The sequence below is a fragment of the Cryptomeria japonica genome, chromosome 1 (genome assembly GCF_030272615.1).
Source record: "Cryptomeria japonica chromosome 1, Sugi_1.0, whole genome shotgun sequence".
Classification (NCBI taxonomy): Eukaryota; Viridiplantae; Streptophyta; class Pinopsida; order Cupressales; family Cupressaceae; genus Cryptomeria; species Cryptomeria japonica.
Window position 1 is genome coordinate 188,135,734 of NC_081405.1, and position 25,404 is coordinate 188,161,137.

At 34.8% G+C, this 25,404-nt stretch overlaps 1 protein-coding gene across 1 annotated transcript in view; it reads right to left on the minus strand.

Moving 5' to 3' along the window:
• Positions 1-413: 413 nt before the first annotated feature.
• Positions 414-25,404, minus strand: part of LOC131066125 (alpha pinene synthase, chloroplastic-like) — a 144,930-nt gene continuing 119,939 nt past the window's right edge. The window contains exons 4-7 of the mRNA XM_059209109.1: positions 20,088-20,106; positions 1,214-1,271; positions 837-1,052; positions 414-588 (exon numbers count right to left, since the gene is read on the minus strand). Coding sequence (XP_059065092.1) covers positions 444-588; positions 837-1,052; positions 1,214-1,271; positions 20,088-20,106 — 438 coding nt within the window. The 3' untranslated portion in view covers positions 414-443. The remainder of the gene's footprint in view (positions 589-836; positions 1,053-1,213; positions 1,272-20,087; positions 20,107-25,404) is intronic.

Below are 25,404 nucleotides of genomic sequence, written 5' to 3' on the forward strand. Positions count from 1 at the left end.
ACCTAAAATAATTTATACAAATTTTCAAAACTTACAGTCAATTTTTAATTTTCTTAGAAAATAATTTATTATATCCCTCTATATAAGAAGTGTCCTTTTTAAAATAAATCCAAAAGAGAAAAATAGAAGCCTCTTATAAAGTTGCGATATCCTTATAATGTGAGTTCTAATTAGAACAACATACAAGGAAAGTGAGAAAGGGTAGCATTTGCTCAAACAACCAATTAAACCAGCAAATATTTCTACGCTACTAGCTATAATTAGTGAATCGATGTTGACATACTTTTTGGTTTTGGGGATTAGAGTCAAACATACAAATCTTATAGATATTTAGTAAGAGAAAATAAAATTGAATCAACAAGAATCATTTAGTTCTATAGATTATGGATGGTATGGGGATGAAGTAAGTAATATAAATTTTGAAATGAGTAATAGATTTGAATTCATACAACTTCGCGTGAATAAGGGAGCATGTCTCGTCCTTGAGTCTTCTTTGTTGCTTGTGCACTTTCATTTATTGCCATATAAAATGCTTTATATGCAATTTTAATATTTTTGGGAAGACTATTTGGAAGAGAAGAATCCCACCTAAGATACAAACATGCTAAAACATTAGATTAGTGTTTATTAGTGGCATGCACTTTAGTGCACGTATATATTGTAAATAACAAGGTAACAACTTTGATAGAGAACTTTAATTTAATATTTATCAAGTATATGGAAATACTTTAATTAAATATAATAATGACTTCTTAGGTTCAACCACTTATTATTTTATTGTTTCAAATAATATAAATATTGTGTGAATAATAAGCCTCTCCCTATACAATACTTACTTCTTAACAGCTTCATTAAAGAGTTTAATCTCTTCAATAGTTCCATAAGTATCATAGATATCATCCACAATGGTTGCAAGAGCACAAAGCTTTGCAAAATCATGTCTATAGGCAGAATACTTAGCATCTATACAATATGCACATGCCAACGCAAAATATTCTACATGACGATGACAAGCAAAATCCACTTTGTCTAAATCTGAATCCTTCCACCATCTAAACACAACATGAACACAATTTTTAATTTCCTATAAAAACCAAATCACAAAATACTGAAAAAATAAAAAAATATTAATAAACATTGAAGTTCTTACCGAAACATTGTATGAGGGAGCTTGGCAAGGAAACAACTTTAAAGACTTAAAAATGTAACTTACTGTAATATTGATTGAAGCTCTTGCCGATGGACTGACTGCTTTATTCTTGTCACGAACCCTATTTATCCATAAAAAATTTAACTAGGAAAAATAATGTTTGTTTTTTGCAAATGAAATGAAATTGAAATGAAAATGGAAATTTTAACAGGAATAAGATGATAATGTGAAAGAAATTCAAATACAAAGAAATGATTTATATTATTTTCTATAAGTGCGATTAAATGATCGGTAATATTTTTATTATTCGGGATTGTCATTGCTAATGAGAAATTAAGTGCAAGTGAAAACAGGAACAAGTGAACACAGATGAAGGCAAGAACAAGGTTCAGGTAGAGTTGTCTTAGCTCATGGACTTCGCTAGAATAAATGGAATCTCACACACCACTTTAGAATACTTATGCATGCATTTGATATATAATTGGAGTTTGTGATAGAATTAGACTTGAATTACATTAGTGATTGTGAAATATTATGATTTATTGTTTAAAGAGATGTAATTTGTTAATGATTTAAAAATGAATATCGACCCTATGTTTATATGTTATTTTTATGCAGATAAGTGTGATTTAGTGAGCTATATATTTATTTGTTTACTTATAGATGTATTATATGTATTATACATATATATGAGTGCGAATAATGATTTGATCATATACATGTACATACGTATGTAATTATAATATATATCTAATTATCATGAGATTTAAATTACCTTACTTCATGAATTTTGTTAATACCTATATATAATCATTTGAGATTATATGTGTGTGTGTGTGAGTTTGAATAACAATTCGATCATATACCTATGAATACATATGTAATTATTGTTTATGTAAATATATTTGTGAAATTAAATTATTTTGTCATGGAAAGTGATTTATTAAAGAACATGTTTAACGAGTTTTATATATATTTGTCAATACAAAAATATATACTTTCTTGGGTTAGTGGCAGAATCATTAATACATTGAGTTAGGAAATGCTAAGGAAGTCGACATAATTAAAATTGACTTGGCATAGAATTGAATGTCACAAAGACATCGAAGACCATTTGAAAGGGGGAGTTGATAAGAATATCGACCGTGCAACTTATATATATATATATATATATATATTAGGGTGGCAGACTTATTTTATAGTAAATCACATTGCATAGTGGGATTCGGTGCTATAACTGACAAACCCACAGAGAATACTAATTGGCAAAGGAGTGGGGGTCTATTGTAAACATCGATTACCCCACCTAACCTTATTTGTAGTAGAAGCAAGTCGACAAGTGTATCGACTCTGCAAAATACTAGTATTGTTTATAATTACAAGGAACTCATTGATCTTGAATGGGAGACAAATTTGGTATTCATAGTGTTTGAATATATTACGATTTTGTCCTACAAATAAACACACCTACATGGTGCTTTCACATTTACCATATAACATGGAATGGTCAACAAGTAACATGGGTTGCCAGCCCACATAAATCCACCGATATTAAAGAACTTAATTGGCTTGAGAAGTTTGGTGTCAACAATAGGGATAATGAATATCATTTCATGGAGAACACATAAGTGTTTGAAACCATCTAGAACTGTGATGTTGTAGTTAAACATTGTGTGGTGTCACTTTGCCACTAAGAGAGATAGCCCAAAAATAGGAAAGAAGGTAGATGAAAACACTATATATAGACCATCGAATTGGAAGACAAGGGGGAACATATACAACAAATGATTAGAAAATAGAATGTAAAAGAGAAAAGGCATTGGAGATTTAGGGGTATTATGATCAGACGTAAAAGATTGCTTATGATCATCTCAGATTTAGCGTCCAATTTCAGAGAATATAGAATAGAGAAAGAACTAAAGAATAGAGAATGGGAATATAGAGTAGTAAGTAGAGAAGAGAGAGCTCATGAGATAGAATAGCGCAGAGGAGAAAATCATTGGAATTTGGACGTATTGCAGACAGTTTTAAGTTATCAGTGATCATAATAGACTTGGATCATATTCTAGAGGTAGGATCTATTCTAGCATGTTTTGTTGTAGAGATCTAAAAGATAAAAGAATGTTCTATTTTGTTCAGATTTATATAATATTCTAATGAAGGAATTAGAATCATGATTTAAATTACATTAAAATAAGTTCATGTAAATAAAGAAGAAATAATGAAATATTTTCTTAAGGTTTGTTGATAAACATAGTGTAACTCATAGAAATTAGATCACAAAATCCTCTAGAAATAGAGCAAGGGAATAGAGAGAGTTTGTGCTTTAAAAACTTTGAATTTTAACCACAAAGAAGATGGAATATTAGGATAATGAAATATTAGATATTCAAGCTTATTTTGATCTTGTGAAGAAAAGAGTTACACTCCCAAATTTGATCCTTGCATTAGAAGTTAAGATGATTTTTTCTAGTATCTCATTTGAAAAGCCATATAGGTAGGTGCATTATGAATTTTCATCATGTTAAATGCTATTATGGAAAATTAGTAAAATCAGTTAGTTGAATTCATAAATCATGAAAAACAACATATTAGTATCAAACTAAATATTTTATTCGAGAAAAGAGGTAGACAAACCAAAACACATGGAAAGATAGAGAACTTAGACGATATAAACGTGGCAATTTGAAACCATAAGAAATGTTGGGAAAAATGGTGTCTCAACCTTGCATTTATGTGAGGTTACTATTTATAGTAAGTTATCATTTGAGCACAAAATGGTACGAAATTCTCCTTGAAGCTTCTGGTTGGTTAGATAAGCATTTCGGTAAAGTTTCATCGCAAGATCATAGCCGGTTTTGAAGATATTAAAATTTCCATTTTGGAGGGGTGCGATAAAGTGTTTAAACTTAATTTTGAGGGCTTTAGAGGCTTTGAAATGTCCTAAAAAGTGGGCATAACTAGTGTAGTAGGTTACAAGGTGATAGAGCACTTCACGAGCTTTTCGGTGCTTCAAACGGTTCATCAATCGGACACTCGGTTCTCAAGTTATGGCCTCCGGAAGTTTGAACTCCTCAAATAGGAAAAATAATTTTATATTGGACACATAAATGAGCTGTAAAAGGGAGGAGCATGTGTCATAGGGCGTCTAGAAGGGAGATAAGGTCGGCTACACCTCATTGGGTGGTTTTAGCGTCTAGAAGGGAGATAAGGTGCGTGAGATAGAGGTTGTATGTAAGAGTCTTATGGCTATTGAGTTGCCTCTAAATCTTTGATTAGTGGTACTCCTGTGAAGAGCTTGTGCTGTAAGTATATTGTAATCTGTTTTGATTGCTAAATAAAATATTAAGCTACTTTTGGAGTGTGGGGTTTTTCTCCTGAAAGGGTTTTCCCCATGTAAATCACTGTGTTGTGGTATGAATGTTATTATGTCTATTTCTATTTTCTGTAACTGTTATAACAATCTGAAAAAGTTTTGCATTATCCTCCTCTCAAGGTTAGTGTAGGAAGTTGTTTTCGTTACTTAACTTCCTTACAAGAAATAGCATGCAGGTTAATGATTGCGCTATTTAAATGTTTTGATAATTGAATAAAATAATATGTACTCATTGTCTATTCAATTTTTATGTAAAGATACATACATGTGTTACACCTTCTTATATTTAATTCTTGTCTTTGATTTACTTGAAAGATAGAAGCGAAAGATTGTTTTCTTTTCAGATATATATTTGTTTATCCATGAAAGATTTCTTCTTGTTAGATAGGATTGGTTGTAACAAAATATTGATTCTTTCTATTTCTATCCAACAAAATATTTTCTTTAACATTGTATTTTTATCATGCAAGAAATAGGAAGCTAGAATTGAAAAATGAAAGTTTGTCTTCTGTATATATTTATTCTAGATTCATATGAACAAAGCTAGATAGGCTTGTGTTTTTGGGTTATAGAGAGAGAGTTTGCTTTTTCCAAACTATATTTTATTGCTATGCATGGTATTATACTCGGCCTAGTAATTGAATAACCATTGAAATAGATGGATTCATTTATTTATCCACTCTACCATATCCTTGATTGAACTTGCTTGTCTATTTATGGAATTAGAAAATTGAAAATGCATGTATCATTCTAGGTATGCACCAAATTCCATCTTGTCTATCAAATTCTTTTGCTTAGAAATTCATGCAGGGTTGAGTATTCTTCATTGACCAAGAATTCCAGGGAAGTGTAAACTTCAAGGTTGGGCAGAAAAAGGACCTGAATCTTGTTCTCATCTTCATTCTAAAGAATGCATTGAAGATAGATTGGATTGTAGATCAAAGGACACATCTCATCCTTTACTTTGTATTCTTTTGTTATTTAACTTAAGGCATTTTGAAAAGCCTAAGTGTTTTATGATTGAGATACTACTTATATTGATTTATTGAATGAAGAATTATTATCTTTTATAAAAATTTCATTTTTATTTATGATATAAATGGAATGAACAAATGAAGCCATGGAAGAAAAACTGGAATGAAATAGACATTAAGGAATTATGAGTTTATTTAAGAATAAAAAGTATTTTGTTTTATTATTAAGGTTAGAACCATTTACGTCTTTACAATTCCACCCAATCTCTGATCCCCATAGTGGGCCCTTGACAAGTCTCTTATTGGTGGATCACCACAAAAAAAAACTTTGATTTCTTCCTTTGGATAGTTTACCAAAACCCCAAGATACCCTAAAATATGTCTTCACCAAGACTTTTCTAAAGCTATATTGAACTCGAGAACATAACTTTGGTTGCCTGTTGTGGGAGACATACCGAAACTACAAGTTATACCGATATGTCATTTGTTGCTTAGATAATTGGTGCAGGAGCACCTACCTATGAAGGAATGGTGTAGGAGCACCTAGCTATGAAGGTATGAGCCAGGAGCATAATGATTTTCTATTATTTATAAGTTGTGTAGGGGAAAAAGTGAGAGTAAGTATGGAAACCCTAATCCCACTCTCATACACAATCATGGAATATGAAAGAGCCTAGGGGGGTAATGCATGCCAGCTACTTCTTATGAGAAAGAGAGAGCTGTGGATTATCTTTTAGGTTTTATATTCATTTGCGGTAAATGAGAGAGAGGAATGATGCAAAAATGAAATCTAACCTAGAAAGCAAGCTAGCAAGCAAATCCTAATCTGAGAAAGAAGATCAAAGAAAAATTGATACACTATTGAATAGTACAGATCATAAGGAAAAATTAGAAGTGCACCTATGTCTAAAATTTGAGCATAAATTTCTGGGACCAAGGTGCCACACCGCAATCCTGATTCTGCAATTCTGGAGCTACAACTGACATGAGGGATTTTGTGATCTAAAAGGTGTTGTTCTGTCAAGTCCTACTGATAGAGGGTAGGACCAGGGTACCACACCCCTATCATGGGGAAGACTAGGGCACCACTCCCCTTTCCTTGATAGATTTATGCACTTTTGAGGTTTCTGGGTGGTTTAGATGCCTGTTCCAGATCTGCAACTGCTTCCAGATTCTTGTTTCTGTACCTGTAACTAAAAATGGAAGGTTTGGGGTGGATATATAGGGGTTTTCCTTAGTCAAAACTCCATGTTGGTGATTTCTACCTCCACAAATAGCTGATAATGTACTGAAAATGTGTGTGCAAGAACCTTGTGTATATGCAAGATCCTAAGAATGAAAGTAAACAACCTAGAGCAACCCTAAAGAGTAAACCCTAATTGCTTATAATTGACAAAGTAAATGATCTAAATCCATAATGAAAAGTGATCTAAATCATGAATATGAATCAAAATGAAGCTTATGCAAAGACATGAAAATAACACAAAACCATACCCAACCCTAAGGGCTTTGTATAAGCCAATCATCACTTGGTGATCTCCTATTGTTCTTCTACATCTTCAAAAGCCCCCAATTAATAAAATGATGCTTCATGAATGTTTGATGGATGAAAGATGAATGTTGTTGAAGAATTCAAAGATCTACTCTTTCATTGCAAAGAAGGCTCCAATACTCCAAAAACTTGCTCTTAGATTCTTAGAAGAAGACCCCTTCAAATGAAGAAAGAGACCTCTTAAGTATGAAACCCTAGAACTTAATTTCATTTTTAGGCCGACCTAGGATTTGAATTTCCCATTGATATTTTGGGGTTAAGCATTATCATATCATAGGATTGTGCTCCCAAAATTTCGAGGAAAAAGTTGCAGAACATGTGTATTCCCACCATAGTCTAACCAACTTTTCACCAATTTTTTTGGGCCATTAGATATGATGGCATTAGAGCACATCCTAAAGTTACAACTGATTTCAAAATGTTTTGATAAGTGAAATCGGGCCTAAAAGGCCAAAATAAGATATAATTAGGGTTTATGATAAAATGATTCATTGGAGGAATAAGATGAAAAGGGGCACACTTAGGGTAAAGGGCCCAACTTTGTAATATGTAAAGTGATGAGGCATGACCTTAGATTTAATTAAATTAATTAATTAAATGCTTAAAGTGGAATGAGATATGCAAGATGCAAGACACAAGTGCTAAGGTAGGTGCTAACCTAAATGTGAAATTGTACCACCCTAGAAAGGGTGTACAATTTATGACAATACATTTAGCCCCCACTTTAGTGGTCATATGACACTAGGTGCATATGCAAGATAAAGTACACATCATTTGAAAAAAAAAAATATCCATAAGTTGTCGAACGAAGCCCCCAGCGGTATCTGCAATACACAATTAGGAACCACACCCTACAAAACCATACGTTAGATCACAAAATCAGCTAATTCTTACTAAGGAAGGTGATTAAATTCATGAGTAGCTATATGTCGACTTGCTTATTTGTGAGGTGAAATAGGGTATCATGTTTTCCATAGCGAATTGTGATAAAGATTGTGATGAAGCAAGTTCACAATAAGGCTTGATTACTCATCCAATCACATTATGGAACTAACAGGAAGCGAGAGGGTGGACTCTTGATTCCAATGCCACCGATGGTGCGAGAATCAGAGCTTCCTAGCTCAAGATATGATAGATTGAAAAAAGTACAAAATTTAGGGTTTTAACTTAAAAACATAAAGTGTACCCCCCACAATTTTTAATCACATACTTACTACATAAGTATTATCTGACTATGGGTAGGCTTCCCATCATGGTTTTTCCCCTTTACCAGGTTTTCCATGTACAAATCTTGGTGTCATGTGGATGGTATTTATTCTCTAATTGTTGCTTGTGCTTAATTGATATATCTACTATTTTGGTAATTGGTTTATGCATTCCGGTATTGATCTTTTGGGTTCTGGTATTGAATTTTTAATTGCTTAAGGTTCCGATAATCTGGTGACATTTGATTCACCCCCCTCTCTCATTTGTCTTCTCATTATTTATATTTTGTTTATAATTACACACACACACGCACACACACACACACACACACACACACACACACACACACACACAAACACACACACACACACACACACACACACACACACACACACACACACACACACACACACACACACACACACACACACACACACACACACACACACACACACACACACACACATCAGACCAACTAATAGGAAAATTACAAAAAAATCCTTAAGGAGAGAATAATATTAAACTTATCGAATCCAAAATTTCAAATGCACAGATTCACCCAAAATATGTTCTAAACCCCCAAATTTTTTGAAATCGAACAATTTCTTTAAAATTTTCTCATCACAATAAATCAAACAAGTAGATTCTTGTTCAAATCAAAAGGAAATTTTACATGCAGGAGAAGAATGAAAACCCAAAATCTATTTTCGCTATCCGGAAAACAAATTTAGAAGCAATACTCAGATAGCACTAATCCAGAGAGCTCAAATCTAGAAAATTCAGCCACGAACTTCCAATTCACATTCCTCTTTTCTTATTTTAAATTTCTTCTTTTTCAACCATAGATTTCTCAAAATCCTTTTCAAAATCCTTTTCCAAAATATCATGCACACACAAAAAACTTCACAGAAAGAGCCTCCCTATTTTCCCCCAAAAAGAAGAATTAAAACATTTCCCAAACGTAACTCGCCGAATGCATGCGAGAACTCCCATTTAATATTATTAAATAACATATTTATTTTCTTTTTGTAACTCCCAACGCATGCTAATTTTAAATTTAAAAATAATTAGTTATTAGTTACTCTTTTTTAAAATTAATTTTCCATTATCATAAAATCCATGATTTAATATTTAATTCCCTTTTTAATAAATTATTTTCTAAATGGAAGTTTACATTAAATCACTTGACTAATGTAATTAACAAAATATATTAATGCACAATCTTTCAATTATATTAATTAGTTAATCATTAATATTTGATTCTATTAATATTAAATAAATATTAAACTATACACAAGGGTAGCAACTGGGACAAGCCAAACACGAAGGACCAAAATGAAAACTACTAACATGAGGGAATAAAAATACACAATAGTAATAACAACCACAAGGATACTTGACAAAGATCTCATTCTGTAGGAATGATGACACGTCAAAAGTGTTAGCAATTGATAGTGATCTAGCAAGGGTTAATGGCATCATGAGTTTTCATTGATGGCAACTCATCATCTCAGGGTAAATGGTTTCAAAGTTTGGTTAACTGACATGCATTGCACTTAACTAGTATTAGTATTCACATTGCTTTAAACCGGCACTGACACCGACATTCACTTTATCCTGGCTAAGTCTTCATCCCGGTAACATGTCCTAATCCCAGTAACGTGTATATTGAACCCGATAATGGATAGCACCCTACTAAGGATATCTTTTGGTCCTGATTAGTCTTCATGGATTTTGGTGGTAACGTGTGATCTATGACATGGTCATTGGACTTATGTTTAATTTTCATTATGTTCCAGAAATTGAATTATTTATATCTCTTGTTGAAACTGACATGGTTAAGTTAGAAAGATATTTAATAATATCACCTCAGTGATAGATCAGATGTATGATGATATGATTGGATTGAATGTGAACTTTTTGATTGTGAATATTTTAGTGAGTTTGGTATGCATTTTGGTCAACGATTGGAAGCGACTATGTGCAGTTTCACAAGCATAGCATAATCGGTAGCATAACATAGTAACAGAGAACTAAAATATAGAGAAGGTTATTAGAGCATTCACTGGAACTTATCTAGCATGGTAAGATGCTATTTATAAGTTCATTTTCATTTGTAAACACTTGTAAATGTTCTGTAAGTCAGTGAGACTTCCTATTTTGTGTTTGAGCAATAAGCTCTAGGTGGTTGGCCTTTCTGTATGTTCAGACCCTCTTATGTAATATTTGTATACCTTGATCAAGTTATATATATTGTGGGTATCATCCCAGATAGCTCTAAAAATTGATTACATGAAATTTTCAATTTTTGAGCTCAAAACATTGATTTTTTAGGTTTTACTTGTATCCTTTATGAACGATCCAAGGTCTAGGGTTTAGGGTTTATCAAAACTTCTTACATTTTGTGAAGAAAACCATAGAAATGATGTATTATGTTGTTACCTTTTTCCTCCCACTTAAAGTTGTGGGTACCCTTTCCATGAGCGGGGCCATCTTATTTCCTAAGCATTAAGTGATGATCAACCAGTTTGTTAAATAATAATTTCCTTTAGTCATGCGCACAACATTCCTATCACCGGTCTCCTTTTAACATACTTATGCTTGCACTTGTATTTTCCTAAGTTCAAAGAATCCTATGTGCCCCGACCATTTTCTAAAGACATAATGGACCCAATGGCTAGTGCTTGCCCATGATCAAAGATGTGAGGATTTGAATGACTGCAGCATCGCGAGATTGTGCCTCGTGTTATCAGTGGAAACCGGAAGGGTTAGCAGTGTAGCTAGTTGAAAGAATTGTGATACCAGTTCGCAGGCAGTAAAGGTCGATCTACTAACACTCGCATCAATTTGATGTGCTCAGAGTGAATGGAGATGTTTTATCCTAAGGTAAAAGGTGCTCGACTTTTAAGTCTTGGAAGAGTTAACTAGTGGTTTGCATGCGGTAAAGATTGAATTGATCAGATGACTCTCATATTCTTGCGATGGAAGTTGTAGGTAGATTATGGACCATGACATCATGAGATGATGCCATGTTTCCTAGGCCAACCAGGAAGACCTATAGAGAGGTTGCTAATAGAGTTTAGTCAATGGATGATATGGCATTGTTCAATCAAGATTTTATGGGTCCACAGATACAAATGGAAATTCAAAGTGCTAAGTCAAAAAGAAATGACTGTTGGATTTGCCAAGTTGGATGAGATCTACGGCTGAGTTTCAAATGAGAAGTTAGGAGGGATTTTGGAGGCACCGATCATAGCTCATGGGAAAAGGCAGAATGATTGGGATTTAGACTTGTCTATTCAAAATTGATTAGGCAATAAAAGATGATAGCCTTGAGATGTGAAAGGATTTAGATAAGTTTCCAGTTCAAGTGTGATGGATCATGAGTTCTCTAATGAATTCAGAGATTTGTTTGTTGGTAGAGATCTTAAAGAAAAAGAATGTACACTTGAGAAAGGAATAAGATTAGGATAAAATCACTCACATTAGATGGACCTTGATAGAAGAATGGAGTAGATGTGATATGCATGAATTATGGTGTCCATAGCTGGTAGAGTAAATAGAGAGCACCAGAGTGATGATGTTTCAAGAAAATGCACTACTTGATGAAGTATTGTTCAACTATAAATACAGCAAGGTGGTGATCAAATTGGTAGAAGAGTATGAAGCCTTTTCATTTTCTAAATGCAGTTTTTCCTTTTGCAGAGGAAATGATGTTTGAGCAATCTTGTAGATGGAGTTGCAATATACTTTATGATACCAGATGGATTTTTTCTCTCATGTGTGAGTATGTCTATTGTCATAGGGGATATGAAAGTGGGGATGATTTCTAGAGGGGGAGTGAAAGCCTTTTCTTATGAAGAAAGGCCACACATGGCACAACCTTTGTGTCTACTCAGTAACTGGGTGGTAGGGGTTCTGAGAGAGAGCCCACAAAGGAATGAAAAAGGAACATGTCTGGGTAGGGAGTGGCAGAAATCCATCCATGTAGCTACATGGAAGCTACGACCCCTATCCAACATATTATGTTTACCCTCTAACTCCCCCTCCCACTACCTTTGATCTTGGGCATGAAGGTTGAAGCTCTTCCTCTAGTTTAGGGGCGACTTTACCTCTTATCAGGATCCTATTTCCTTTCTAAGAAAGGGAAATGCTCTATAGGATAAAATGTAATATCTCACTCTCCATCCGAAGATGTCAAGGTGATAACGACATAGCTCAATGGTTTTACTCCTACTGATTTTTGGTTAAAGAATGATTATTCACATGTGCTAGTGCATGGACATGTGAACATTTTTGAAACAAAATTTTATACGACCTTTTAGGGATAATTATCAAAGAATGAATCTGCTGTTAACAAGTGTCTTTTGGACTGAATCTTGTTGCTCCCTTGTTTTGTATAAAAGTGAATTCAAGGCATTAGTTAGGGTCTAAACTTTCTAAGAAAGATCTCTGTAAAATAGACCTCTTTTGTAAGGTTAGGTTCTAGGTAGTTCTAGAGAGTCGTAGGAAATAACAGGGACTGCAATGTTATTTTGCAGAGCAAAAAAGTAATAGAACAGTTGCAGGTTCCCTTTTTCAAGTGGGTTATTCTTTATTTGAATTTGTTGGCTATCATTTGATAAAAGATAGCTCATGATATTAATGCAAATATATTTTCCTAATCTTTACTCTCATGTGTGCGATTTTATCTTCTTTTAAGCAAATGGGATCAAGGGTTTCGTTTGTTTGTTGCATTGTTACGATGTATGTATTCTTCCATTCAATGCTTTAGTCCAAGGGGTTAATTAAAATTATTGAATGAGATTACAGAGAAAATAAGGCTTTCCATAAGATTTGATAAGAAGTTCAGATGAACGATTATAAGCAGAGCAATATTTTAAGGTAGTATTGTTTTAGGCTACACTAGCTATTAGACAAAATTTTATCAAATTTTTAGTAAAACTTTCCATAGACTCTATAACCCAAATGAATAAGGCACTGGTATTCACTAGAAAATTTCATTAGGTTTTCATCTTCTGGTTTATCTACTTTATGATTTCTCAAAACAAATCTTATAAATATTAGAATATCATTTGCTAAGTTTTATGTATTTTCTGAAAGTCATCCCACCCTCTCTCGTACTCTAGCTTAAGGTTGAGGATCACTGAAGGATTTTCCATCCTTGAGCATTCTCCCTTTTTGTCAAGTCTTATTATGAGATAATCTACTTTGTTTTAGTAAGTTCTTGAGTATGATTGTAGAGAGCGGGAGATCTTACTGAAGGGATCACCCTCCCTGGTTCTGCAAAGCCTAAAATGTAGAAGGACTTTATGTCCTTATTATTGTTGGTCCAAGGTTGATAGATATTGATAGTTGGAGGTGACTCTCCATAGATATTTGGAGGAAATAAGCTTGGTCTCTACCCTGTAGTAGTGTAAACCCGTCGTCCATTTTGGGAACCAACAAGCCCCACCATGGTTTTTCTCTTTGCAGGGTTTTCCATGTATAATTCTTAGTGTTATGGTGTTTCATATCTTTGTGTTATTTGGTGTATGCATTCTAATTTTATTTACTATCAACTAGTTAACAAAGAATAAGTTCAAAAATAACTTTACCGGTAGAACACTAATTCAACTCCCCTCTCAGTGTTCTTGGATTCCAACAACTGGTATCAGAGCTTAGTTCCTTGGAAGAAGTTTAACCACTTAAGGAAGATCTTGAATTTGGAATCAATGGAAACTGCTCTATAATAGAAAATGACACTTGCTCTTGAGGATCTTGATAATAAGAAGATGGTGAATAGTAAACTAAAAAGTGAACTAAAGCAAGCTAGAGGACACATCATTTGACTACAAGGAAAGCTTTCATCTGTCAAGACTAAGAGGGAGGAACTTTGTGATCAATTGTAAAATTAGAACAATGATAAGGAAGATGCTATGAAGGATCATTGTCAGAAGCTTACTAAGGAGAACACTACCTTGAAGAATGAGATGAAATCCCTAACCATGAGAATATGCAAGGAGATTGAAGATAGAAAGAAAAATGAAGAAAACCTAACTCACATATTGAAGGATAGATCTGAGGAATGCAACAAATTGACTCAAGCAAATGATATGATAAAAATTGAATTGGTCCAATCCCAGAATAATGATCAGGAACTTGAAAGACAAATTATATTCATGAGAGATGATTTGGTCACTGCAAATGATTACAAGGATAAATTTCTAGCCAGCTCTGTGAAACTTGATGAAATTTTGAAGATTCAGAGAAATGCTAATGACAAAAGAGGTCTTGGTTATGAAGAAGGAGAAAGATCTCGTACTACACAAAGATATCAATCAACCAAACAAAACTAGAATTATGTCAACCAAAACAATAAATCATTGGTAGGGCATCCTAATGCTCACAAGTTCAATGGTAGATTCTTTATTTGCAAAAATATGGTCATATGACTAGTCAATAAAGTAATAGGAATAATCAAAACATTGCATTATTCACCGGTCTTGGAAATGTAATATGTCATGCATGTAGTAGATTTGGGCATATGGCTAACCAATCTAGATCAAAAGGAAATCAAGAAAATCAAGGGGTTAACAAGGAAATTTAGAAAAAACAATATTGTTTGTTATGCATGCAACAAAATTGGGCACATTGCTAAATATTGTTGTAGTAAGAATCCACTGGCAACTAATGAAAACACTGATGAGAAGGGCAAGGCAAAAGTGGAAGACATCTAAAAATAACATGATATGAGATGGGTGAGAATATCTAATACACCGACGATAGAATAACCGGTAGAGTCATTAGGCCCTACAATGGTAGCAGATTTAACTAGCAACTAAGGCACTTCGCCTTAGGGGTAGGAAAATCATTGAAGACCATGCAAATACCCTAGATTAGGTCTATAGTCAGAAGATTTTGATTGCAGATGGATACTAAGGAGATTTCAATGGTTTACCAAAATCTACTTACAAATCATGTGAACCAATCAAGCCTAACCAATAGCATTTATGACAATGAAAATTAGGGTTAATGGTGTTAATTTATTTTCTTCACACAATGATCGAGTATTAAAGTGAGCGAATTTCAAAATAATTTCAAAGTTCTAGAGTGATTTCAGTGAGCACTTTCTTTCAAGCAATCTGATCTCCAAATAGCATTTTTGAGGTATTTTCATGTTTGTAGAAACCCTAGCTTTTGTGTTTGGTTGCAATGGATTCATCTTCATCTAGCATTGATACTCCCTTTGTGGTTGAGATCAAGAACCACCCTCATCCCATTTTCAAGAAGCATCTATACAAATCCCCCTTGGACGAGCCGTTAGGTTCATTTTCATAAGTTTATCATGGAGTTCTTCACACTAAGGATATTAGGGCATACATCCACTGCAATATTGAAGAAACTAGCAGATATGAGTTGTCTTGCATTTTCATTGAAAACCTAATCTCCAACAACCAGCTAAAACCAAAATGTGTACATCAATAGAGGAAGGGTTTTACACACTTCATGGATTTCCTGACTTTTGATGAGGCAGAATGGGTACGCTATGTTTTGAGCTACATTCATAGAGAATTCATCTGGTTGGACCATCCTTACAAGATTACTAAGGAAGTTATCAAGAAAGTCACATGTCTTCACAAAATCAAAGGTGTTCCCGGCACTAGATGTAAGTTATCTAACACTGAACTGAATAAACTTATCGGTGCAACTTTCGATGGAATGTCTATGAGGGTAGATAATGTTAAAGATATAGATGTTAAGTTTGCAACAATGGTTATTGGTTACAAGGTTTACTAGTCAAACCGGTTAAACTCTATCTCCAGTAATAATATTTTGGTGGCATATCAGATGGTAAAGGGGGATGCCCATTATGATCTATGTAGTGTAATGCTAAAAGAGCTCATGACTAACCTCCTCAAGATCAAGCAAGACAAAAAGAATATCTTCTGGTATGGCTACTTTATAATTTGTCTAGTATTTTAGTTTTTGGGAACTATTCCTAGTTTTGGTAAGACACAGTGGGATTTTGACCATCTGGTAGCTACCTAGATTGTTCAAAATTTGGATAGGAAAGGGGATAAGGATAACTAAGCCAATCTATGGGCATTTCTCAAAACATTTCAGGAGGAAATGAATAATAGGTCTTAGATTCCTGAATCTGAAGTTGAAAAATACAAGGACACAATTTTCTTTATGGTAGATAAAGATGAATGTATGATGGAGGTAGTACAACCTAGAACAATTTGGATAATGTCTATGGGATATGCACAACACCTTTTGCAGGCACTGATAGATGAAAAGTTATAGAAATTTGTCACTGGTAAGGAGAAAGGACTTAAGGTTCATTAGGAATAGGTAGCTCTGAAAATCCAAAAGAAATTGACCCGACTAGTAGAAGAGACATTAATAAGTGAAGCTACCGATAGATCTAAGGTTGAGCAACATGTTAAAATTTTGGAAGAAGAGAGGAAGAAAGAGTTAAAGTAGAAGAGGAAAGAGGAAAGGGAAGCCCAGAAAGAAGCCTAGGCTACATCCAATGTGGTCCTGGTTACATCACAAACTTCCAAATAATCGGAAGTTAAGCCTTCTTGTGAGACATTGATAGAGCCACCCAAGAAGAAATCTAAGGCGACCCAACAATACATGACTATTTCTTCCGAAACAAAATCAGATACAGAGATAAAGGAGGTTCCTAGGAAGAAAGGAGTTTTTTCTAGAGTGGTGAGGGAGAAGAAAGAAGATCAAAATACTAAACCTATTAAGGAGACTCCTCGGAGGCCAAAGATTATTATTGTACATAAGAGAAAGCCCAAATCTGATGAGCAAGCCAAACCTAATCCTAAAAGGAAAACCAGTAAGAAGAAAATGAATGCTTAGGATTTGATTTAATAGATAGTTAATGATGTTAATCTAGATAATATTTCTTCATTCTTTGACAATTTTGATGAGGAGGACAAGAAACAAATAGAAGAGGTCATTCTCTTATATCTTGATTCATTTAGTAGGGTGTTGATAGAATTGGAGAAATTTTTGCCTAAGGAGTTATATGATAGATTATATGTTAGAAAGATACATGCTTAGTATTTGGATAGGCAGATTAAGGAGACCAAATTGGTCAACCTTGTCCTTCAATAACTCCACCTGAAATGGATGATTAATCAATAAAACCCGATCCTCAGAATTCAATCCCAAGTACAAAATTAACAATCTCATGTTGGACAGACTTGAAGAAATTAGGAAGGAGACAATTGATATATGGGTAAGAGTTGTTTTGGGTCTTGGCTGTGAGTTAAATTCCAATTTTGTGCAATCACAAAATATTTAGTTGCCTAAGGATAAGCAACTGGTAGATAAACAAACTATAGATACTGAAAAACTGACAAGCACTCAACTGAATACCATTGTACCAATTACTGAGTCTCATTTTGAAATAGAGGACACCCCAATAGATAATGTATAGATAGAAGAGGATACATAGGCACATGTAAATAAGTTTATATGTACAGAGGATACTCAAGTTTTGGATGAGGTACCAAGTGGAAAAGCCACCAATGCACAAGAGATAGAGGATACAAAATTTATCTCACTAACTGATAAGGGTAAGGAGATTGTGGTGGATCTCTCCTTTGGCTTGGCAATTGACACTTATGCCATAGCTAAAGGAAATTTACAGCAAATTTCCACCATTTTTGACAAACCCTACCATTACATGTCACCAATAGAGAATATTTTAGCAGCAACAACTCTTCAGGCACATGCTACAAAGGAATTAACATAGGAAGAGTCAAAGGATAGAAAATTGATTGAGCACAATTTTGAGGTTTTGCATCAGTTGGTCTAGAATTTCATGCACAAGATGGTGCAATATCTTTGGGTAAATTAGAGGAAACCATTGATTTTATCCCTAAGCATTATGATTCTTTATTAAAGATCTCACTAACACAGGCTAAAGAATTTTTTGTAGCAGCTTGAAAGCTAACATTCTTGCACATAATTGAGATTGATAAGGTGAAACTTCAGACCTGCTTATAGTCATTGATGCAGCTTTGGCTGAAGGGCATAATATTTATAAAACTTGTCTAGATTTTGATAAGCTAACCATCTCCATAGACAAGAAACTATCAGACCATAGGAATAACTTAATTTAGATATCTAACTCCTACAACCTAGCAGTTAATCTGACAAATTCTTTAGATGGTCCAATTTTGATGGTTGTGGATCAAATTTTGAAATTGGAGAAGGAAAGGGACAAACTAATAAGGAGAGAAAATGAACTCTGGAATCTAATTGGTCCCAACTTGATAACTTGTTATTTCATAAAATAGAGTGTGTTTCTAATCTACAAAAGGAGGATCCCACTACTTCAGATGAGATAGAGTATCATGCTAGTATCTTGATCAATTTTATCTCTATTCTCAAATCTCTTAAAAATGGTTGGGATATTTACTTTTCACTTTTAAAGAACATGTATGTAGATATTTTGATGTGTGTATAGAACCAACTCATGTTCATAACCATACAAAATTTCCTTGTGGGCACCTTGCTTTGTCATTGATGTCAAAGGGGGAGGAGTAAGTGAAAAATGTATATATTTCTCAAAGGGAGCATCAGATGTATATAGTAGACACATGTACAAATCAAGAGGTTATGGATTCAGTGGTGATTTCAAGGATGATATCATTTTTCACACGAGTGTTGCCATAAATGCCAAAGGGGGAGATTGTTGGCAATTGACACTCACCCAACAAGGGTTAATGGCATCATGGGTTGTCATTGATGACAACTCATCATCTTAGGTAAATGGTTTCATTGTCTGGTTAACCAGCATGCATTGCACTTAACGAGTATTAGTATTCACATTGCTTTACATTGACACCAACACTAGCATTCACTTCATCTCGGCTAAGTCTTCATCCCGATAACATGTCTTGATACCAGTAACATGTATATAGAACCCAGTAATTGATAGGACTTGACTAATGATATCTTTTGGTCTCGATTATGTCTTCATGGATTTTGGTGGTAACGTGTGATGGCCGACATGGTCATTGGACTTATGTTTTATTTTCATTATGTTTCGATAGCCTACTTGTTAATATCTCTTATTGAAGATGACATGGTTAAGTTAGAAGGATATTTAAGAAGATCACCTCAATGATAAATCAAATGTATGCTGATATGATTTGATTGAATGTTAACTTTCTGATTGTGAATATTTCATTGAATTTTGATATGCATTTTGGTCAATGATTGGAAGCGACTGTGTGCAGTTTTGCTTGCACAACATAATTGATTGTAGAACAGAGTATTAGAGAACCAAAATATAGAGAAGGTTATCAGAGCATTCATCGGAACTTACCCAACATGGTGAGATTCTATTTATAGGTTCATTTTCATTTGTAAACACTTGTAAATGTTTTGTAGGTCAGTGAGACTTCCTATTTTGTGTTTGAGCAGTGAGCTTTGGGCAGTTGGCCTTTCTACATGTGCAAACCCTCTTATGTAATATTTGTATACCTTGATCAAGTATATAGATATTGTGGGCATAATCTCCACCGTGGTTTTTACCTTTGCAAGGTTTTTCATGTATAAATCTTGGTGTTATGGTGTTGTCTTTCTTTGTGTTATTTGGTGTATGCATTGTAATTTTATTTATTGTCAACCGGTTAATAAGGATTAAGTTCAAAACAAACTTTACCAGTAGAACACTGATTCACCCCCCTTCTCTCTCAGTGTTCTTAGATTCAACCAAAAAGGGCTTGGATGATAACTTTGATTTTCCACTTTACCATTGGGTAATAGAGCACACTTAGAACCGAAGATTCAGGTGGAGTCGATGTTCGGTACCTGTAGCTGCATAAACAAACTGTCACATAGGCACATGCAGCCATATAATATCATACTATGAAAAGGGAATGGAAGTGACGTAGCTTTCTCGTAAAGAGAAGTGCAACGCTTTTTCCTTTCACCCAAGCACATCAAGAATAAAGCACAATGTATAACTGAACAATTAAACATTGATAAATATAATGATGAAATCCTAACATCACATATATCATCTAACTATTATAGAATAAATAACAATATATGATCACATCAACATGTAAAACATCGATCCATTAATTATATACCATAAATAGCCACATAAACTGTAGCAAAGGTCATCCTGAGTCATACTAGTCTAAATTGGGTTTGATCAAGGGAGGGTCATTACATCATCTCTCTAGCATTCGAATTACTCTTGGAACTCACAAGGTTATGATAGTAAAAATAAGAACACGTTAGTCACAACACTTATATTAAGTAATTCTAAAATCCTCATTCCACAAGTATTCTTTCAAAATAGAAATTTTCTTTTGAATTCCTTATCAGAAAGTGGACATATCATAACATATCATTTATCATATAAGGTCCATAATTCATACACATGAAAGAGGAAAAGAGTTAATAGTACTGTAAAGCGGAAAATCGTGAGCGAACCCTAAGTGTTCCCCCCACCACTCCGAGGAGAGGGGAAGGAGGTCACTGGGGTTGACGGTTTTCACTTAGGGGAGACTTTACATTCAAAAGAGGGGTTGAAACCCACAAGATCCAATCCCACATAATGCAAGATTGGATTCTAAATGAGTTTCAAGGGTTAAGACAACAAGGCTACTGTCTTTTGTAAAGAATGTAGATAGAAGGATCAAGCTAGGAATGCATAGAAAGTGAGAAAGATTTGCTTATAAATAGAGATAGGAATATAGGATGAAGCTATGGACCTGGAATTAGCAGTAAAATGTCGAGATGGTGCTGTCCTACAAATTTGAGTGAAAGTTGACAGGACGATGGCGCCCGGTGTGCACACGGTCCTCCGAAAAATCCGCGAAACGAAGGGGGATCTGTTCGTCTCTGCACAAGGATTCCAGATCTTCAATTACAGCCGCGTACCTACAACCTTGTTGTAAGAATGTTTGTATTCTTACATGCGAAGGTGTAAATGTTGTTGTATGTTGTATGTTGTATGTGATCTCCTCTTCAATGGTTGAATCCTTGTCTTGAATGCAACACTTAGCCTTGAATGGAGACTTAGAATGATCAATTGCTTGAAGGAATGCTTGAATGCTTGAATTCTTGGATGTTTGAGTATCACTTCCACCATTTTCCCATCTTACCAAAATGGGAGATGAAATGTAGTTTATATACTTGCCAATTAGGGTTAAAAGACTGATTTTTCCAACCTTAGGCCGACCAGGAAAGATTATTTTCCAATTTGCAAACATAAAGACCCGAGGCCCAAAAGAGACCGGGCCCAAAATAGGGCCAGGGACTAGGGTGCTGGGGACCCTAGTCCTGAAGGACCAGGGCGCTAGACACCATGGTCCCACCTCCAGGGATAACAGGGTGCAAGGAGGATTAGGCCAGGGTGCTGAAAAATGTAGTTTTTGATGTCATGAACAAGTTTCGGGGTCTCCATTCAGGTTCAGTGTTGGGTCACCATCGTGAAGACCCAAATACGGTCGAAATTGCCAGTGTCACAATTTTAGGACGCTACATTTAGCCCCCACTTTAGCGAGAGTATAAGCGTACGCTCATACTTCCGGTAAAGTACAAGGAAACAACATTGAAAAACTTTCACCACGTCAAGGAGGCAAGATACACCAAGCCCCCAGTGGACTAAGGATCTTACGACTTTGATTGACAAAGTAAAAGGGAAAATCACGAGGGAGAACCATGACTATCAGTAGTAAGGTTCCCTCACTATGAGTCATGCAAGAGAAATACCAAAAATTTTCAAGGCAAAGCTAAGTTCACCAAGAAATTTTCAAGTATCCTGAAGGGATAGACGGGGTGTATGCCCCCCTACGTTAAAGCGATCACACACGCCTCAATGGGGGTGATTTCTTTAAGGTAGTGATACACGTAAGAAATGAGAAGGGAAAGGAGCACGCTATCGCAAAGATTTAGCCCCCAATTGTGAGATAAACCCAAGGATAATAGATGCAAAACACAAAGCATGAGGTGACTTTGCTTTCCTCGGGGCCAGTATGCTATATGATAATTCATGTATATCATATGTATGTATGCATAATTGTTCTTCATTCCCCAATCAAGGAAGGTCACCTAGAAGAAGGGAACACGTGTCTTTTGAGTCAACATGAGAGAGACCAAAAGAGATCTCAATGCTTTGCATCATCCTCAAGTAGACAACACTAAGGACAAAAAATAGAAGAATGAGAATAACACATAGAAGAAGTAACAAAAGAGAGGAGGAAAGAGTTTGCTATGCTAATGAAACTAGTCTAGCACATCATCTACCCCCCGATCTTGCTAATCAATATTTCAGGAAGGCAGGAAACACGCTAGAGGAGGAACATCCAACACAGCAGATGGAGCTATCACAAGATCCAAACAAGGGCTATGTTCATGTTCCAAGCCACGTTGTTCTTGTCTAGGAGCTAGGATAAGTGCTTTAGAAAATTCGTTAGATAAATGGTTATCAACATCAACATATTCATATTCACTATCAGAAGCAAGAGAAGTAACATTTTCATCATGAATAAAATTTTCATCTATATCATCATCAAGATTTATAAAAATAGGATCTTTAACTCGCACAGGATCAAGACCATCATGCATCTTATGTTTAGGAGATTTTGGAGAAAATGGAATAATGCTTGTTGAAGGTGTTTTTGGAGATTACAAAGTTTGAGAAGCAGCTGCCTAAGCTCTAAGACGACGCTTTCGTCGGTGTTCATGTGCAGAACGATTTCGTCTAGTCTTAGTAGGAAGTGGAGAAGATTGAGGAGGAGGAATTCATCCTTATCACTTGGGTGTTTAGGTTGTGGTCTCTTAGGCGGGATAATAGGAGAAGAGGAAGGTCTCTTCTCTTTATAAAAGGAAGGAGGAGGAACTGCTCCATATAAAGGAGGAATATTTGGTTTAGGAAGGAGACAAAGTCCATCATGACGAGGAGGTATAGGTCTGCTTTTAGAAAGTTTATTAGGCATAGACATAGTCACATCCATAGGAATGGGTTGGGAATATTCTTGAGGAAAGACATTAGTTTTATCTTTCCAAGGAAGAACTTCCTTCTCAAGAATGATAGGAATATCAAGTTTGGGTGTTCTAGGTTCACTTAGAGATAGGATCATATCTGTTTTCCACTTTTGATAAGATTTGAAAAGATGATCACTTCACGGTGGAAGGGATTGGAATTGTTTAGGCCAAAAATAATCAATAGGAACGCTAGAAGTTCTTTCAGCTGGTTTAAAGAGACTATGATTGACAGTAACAACTTCACCATTATGGGGAAATTTCAAACACTTATGAATAGGAGAAGCAATAGCTTTCATGGAAGATAGCCAAGGATAGCCTAGATTCACACGAAATTGTTCGGATGATGGAATAATAGCAAAGATCACATCAAGGGATTTGTTATGAACTTCAATAGGTAATGTAATAGAACCAATTGCAGGAGAAGAAAATGCATCAAATAATTTCACAACCACATTTGTTTTGTCATAGATCACTTGATTCAATTGCAAAGTAAAAAGAAATTCCTCAGTAATAACATTAACCATGCATGAAGGATCAATAAGCACTCCAAAACAAGGTGTATTCTTGACTTTTGCAACTATATATAAAGGACCATCAGGTGCCCTGATAGTTTCACTAGAATCAAATGTGATGGAAGGTTCTTTAGGGTTTTCTTGCTACTCTACAAAGTTAATCACATTCGGAGTCATAGACACAAGACCATCAGATGAGAAAGAGGAATCATTAGTCTCAATCACATTAGAGGTATGAGAAGGTAATGGATCAGTAAAGATCTTAAGATTTTGGTTAGGAGGAGCTACAGATGTGTTGCCTTTATCATTCACTCCTGAAACAGAGATAGTATTATTATCAATCAAATCTTGAATGTTACCCTTTAAAGCAAAACATTTTTCAGTATCATGCCCAGGTTGACGATGAAATTGACAAAAAGATTTGTTATCAAAATAGGGTGAATTAATCTTTGTAGGATCGATTTTCCTTATAGGAGGAAGAGTAAGCACATTTTGTTCCAATAACTTATTCATAATACTATTCAATGATTCATTCAAAGGAGTAAACTTTCTTTCTTTCTTGAAAAACTTAGAAATAGGAGGCACACCTGATGCTGCATTCACATTGTTGTTGATGATGTTTTCATTGAACTTAACGGACTCTCTGTTCAGTTTAAACTTCCCAAATGGTTGTTGACTACTATCACCCTTATCACTCGGAGCCATAGGATTTGCTTGTTCCATTTGACTCACAGTTAGTTGATAATTGTGAAGAGTTGCACACAACTGTTGGAAAGAAGTAAACTCAGAAAACAAAAGTTTTTCTCTAATATCTTTTTGTAAATTAGAGATAAAGATTCTTTGAATATCATAGTCAGGCACTGGAAAAGAAATTTGAGCACACAAATGCTTATATCTACCAATGAAATCAATCACTTTTTCTTTAACACCTTGTTTACAATGCATTAAATCAATCAAAGTAACTTTAGGACTTATATTGTTTTGAAATTGTTGAATAAAAGCATTTGCAAGTTGTTTGAAAGAAGTAATAGAATAAGAAGGCAATGAGCAATACCATTGTAGGGCTTTATCTCTTAATGTCCTAGTAAACAGTTTTGCAAGCAACCTTTGGTCATAAGCAAAATCGGTACATATTGTTTGAAAAGTCTTAACATGTGTTAGAGGATCACCTTTACCATTATAAAGCTCCAAATGCGGGATTTCAACATGTTTAGGAGGGATAGCTTGAACAATGTCAAGAGAAAGTGGGCTCGCAACATCAAATGTGGGCACACTAAACTTAGATTGATTCATAGAGGCAATTTGTTGCTGTAAAGAAGAGACAGTTTGTGCAAGATTATTAATGGTCACTTCAGTCGAAGAGTTCATATTAGACATGTTAGATTGTGATGGAGGTATTATGTTATTGAAAGAAGGTATTGATTGAGAGTAAGGTGGCGGGATACTATGATAGTTAGTCATAGGAGATGATTGGAAACGAGGAGCACTACAAGGGGGAATGGAATGGTTAAACGAATTGCCCCCTTGCGCCAGGTTCATTTGTGGAGATGTAATAGGAACACTTATTGAAGGAATGAATGAAGAAGTTGGATTGAATGCAAGAAGAGGGTTAA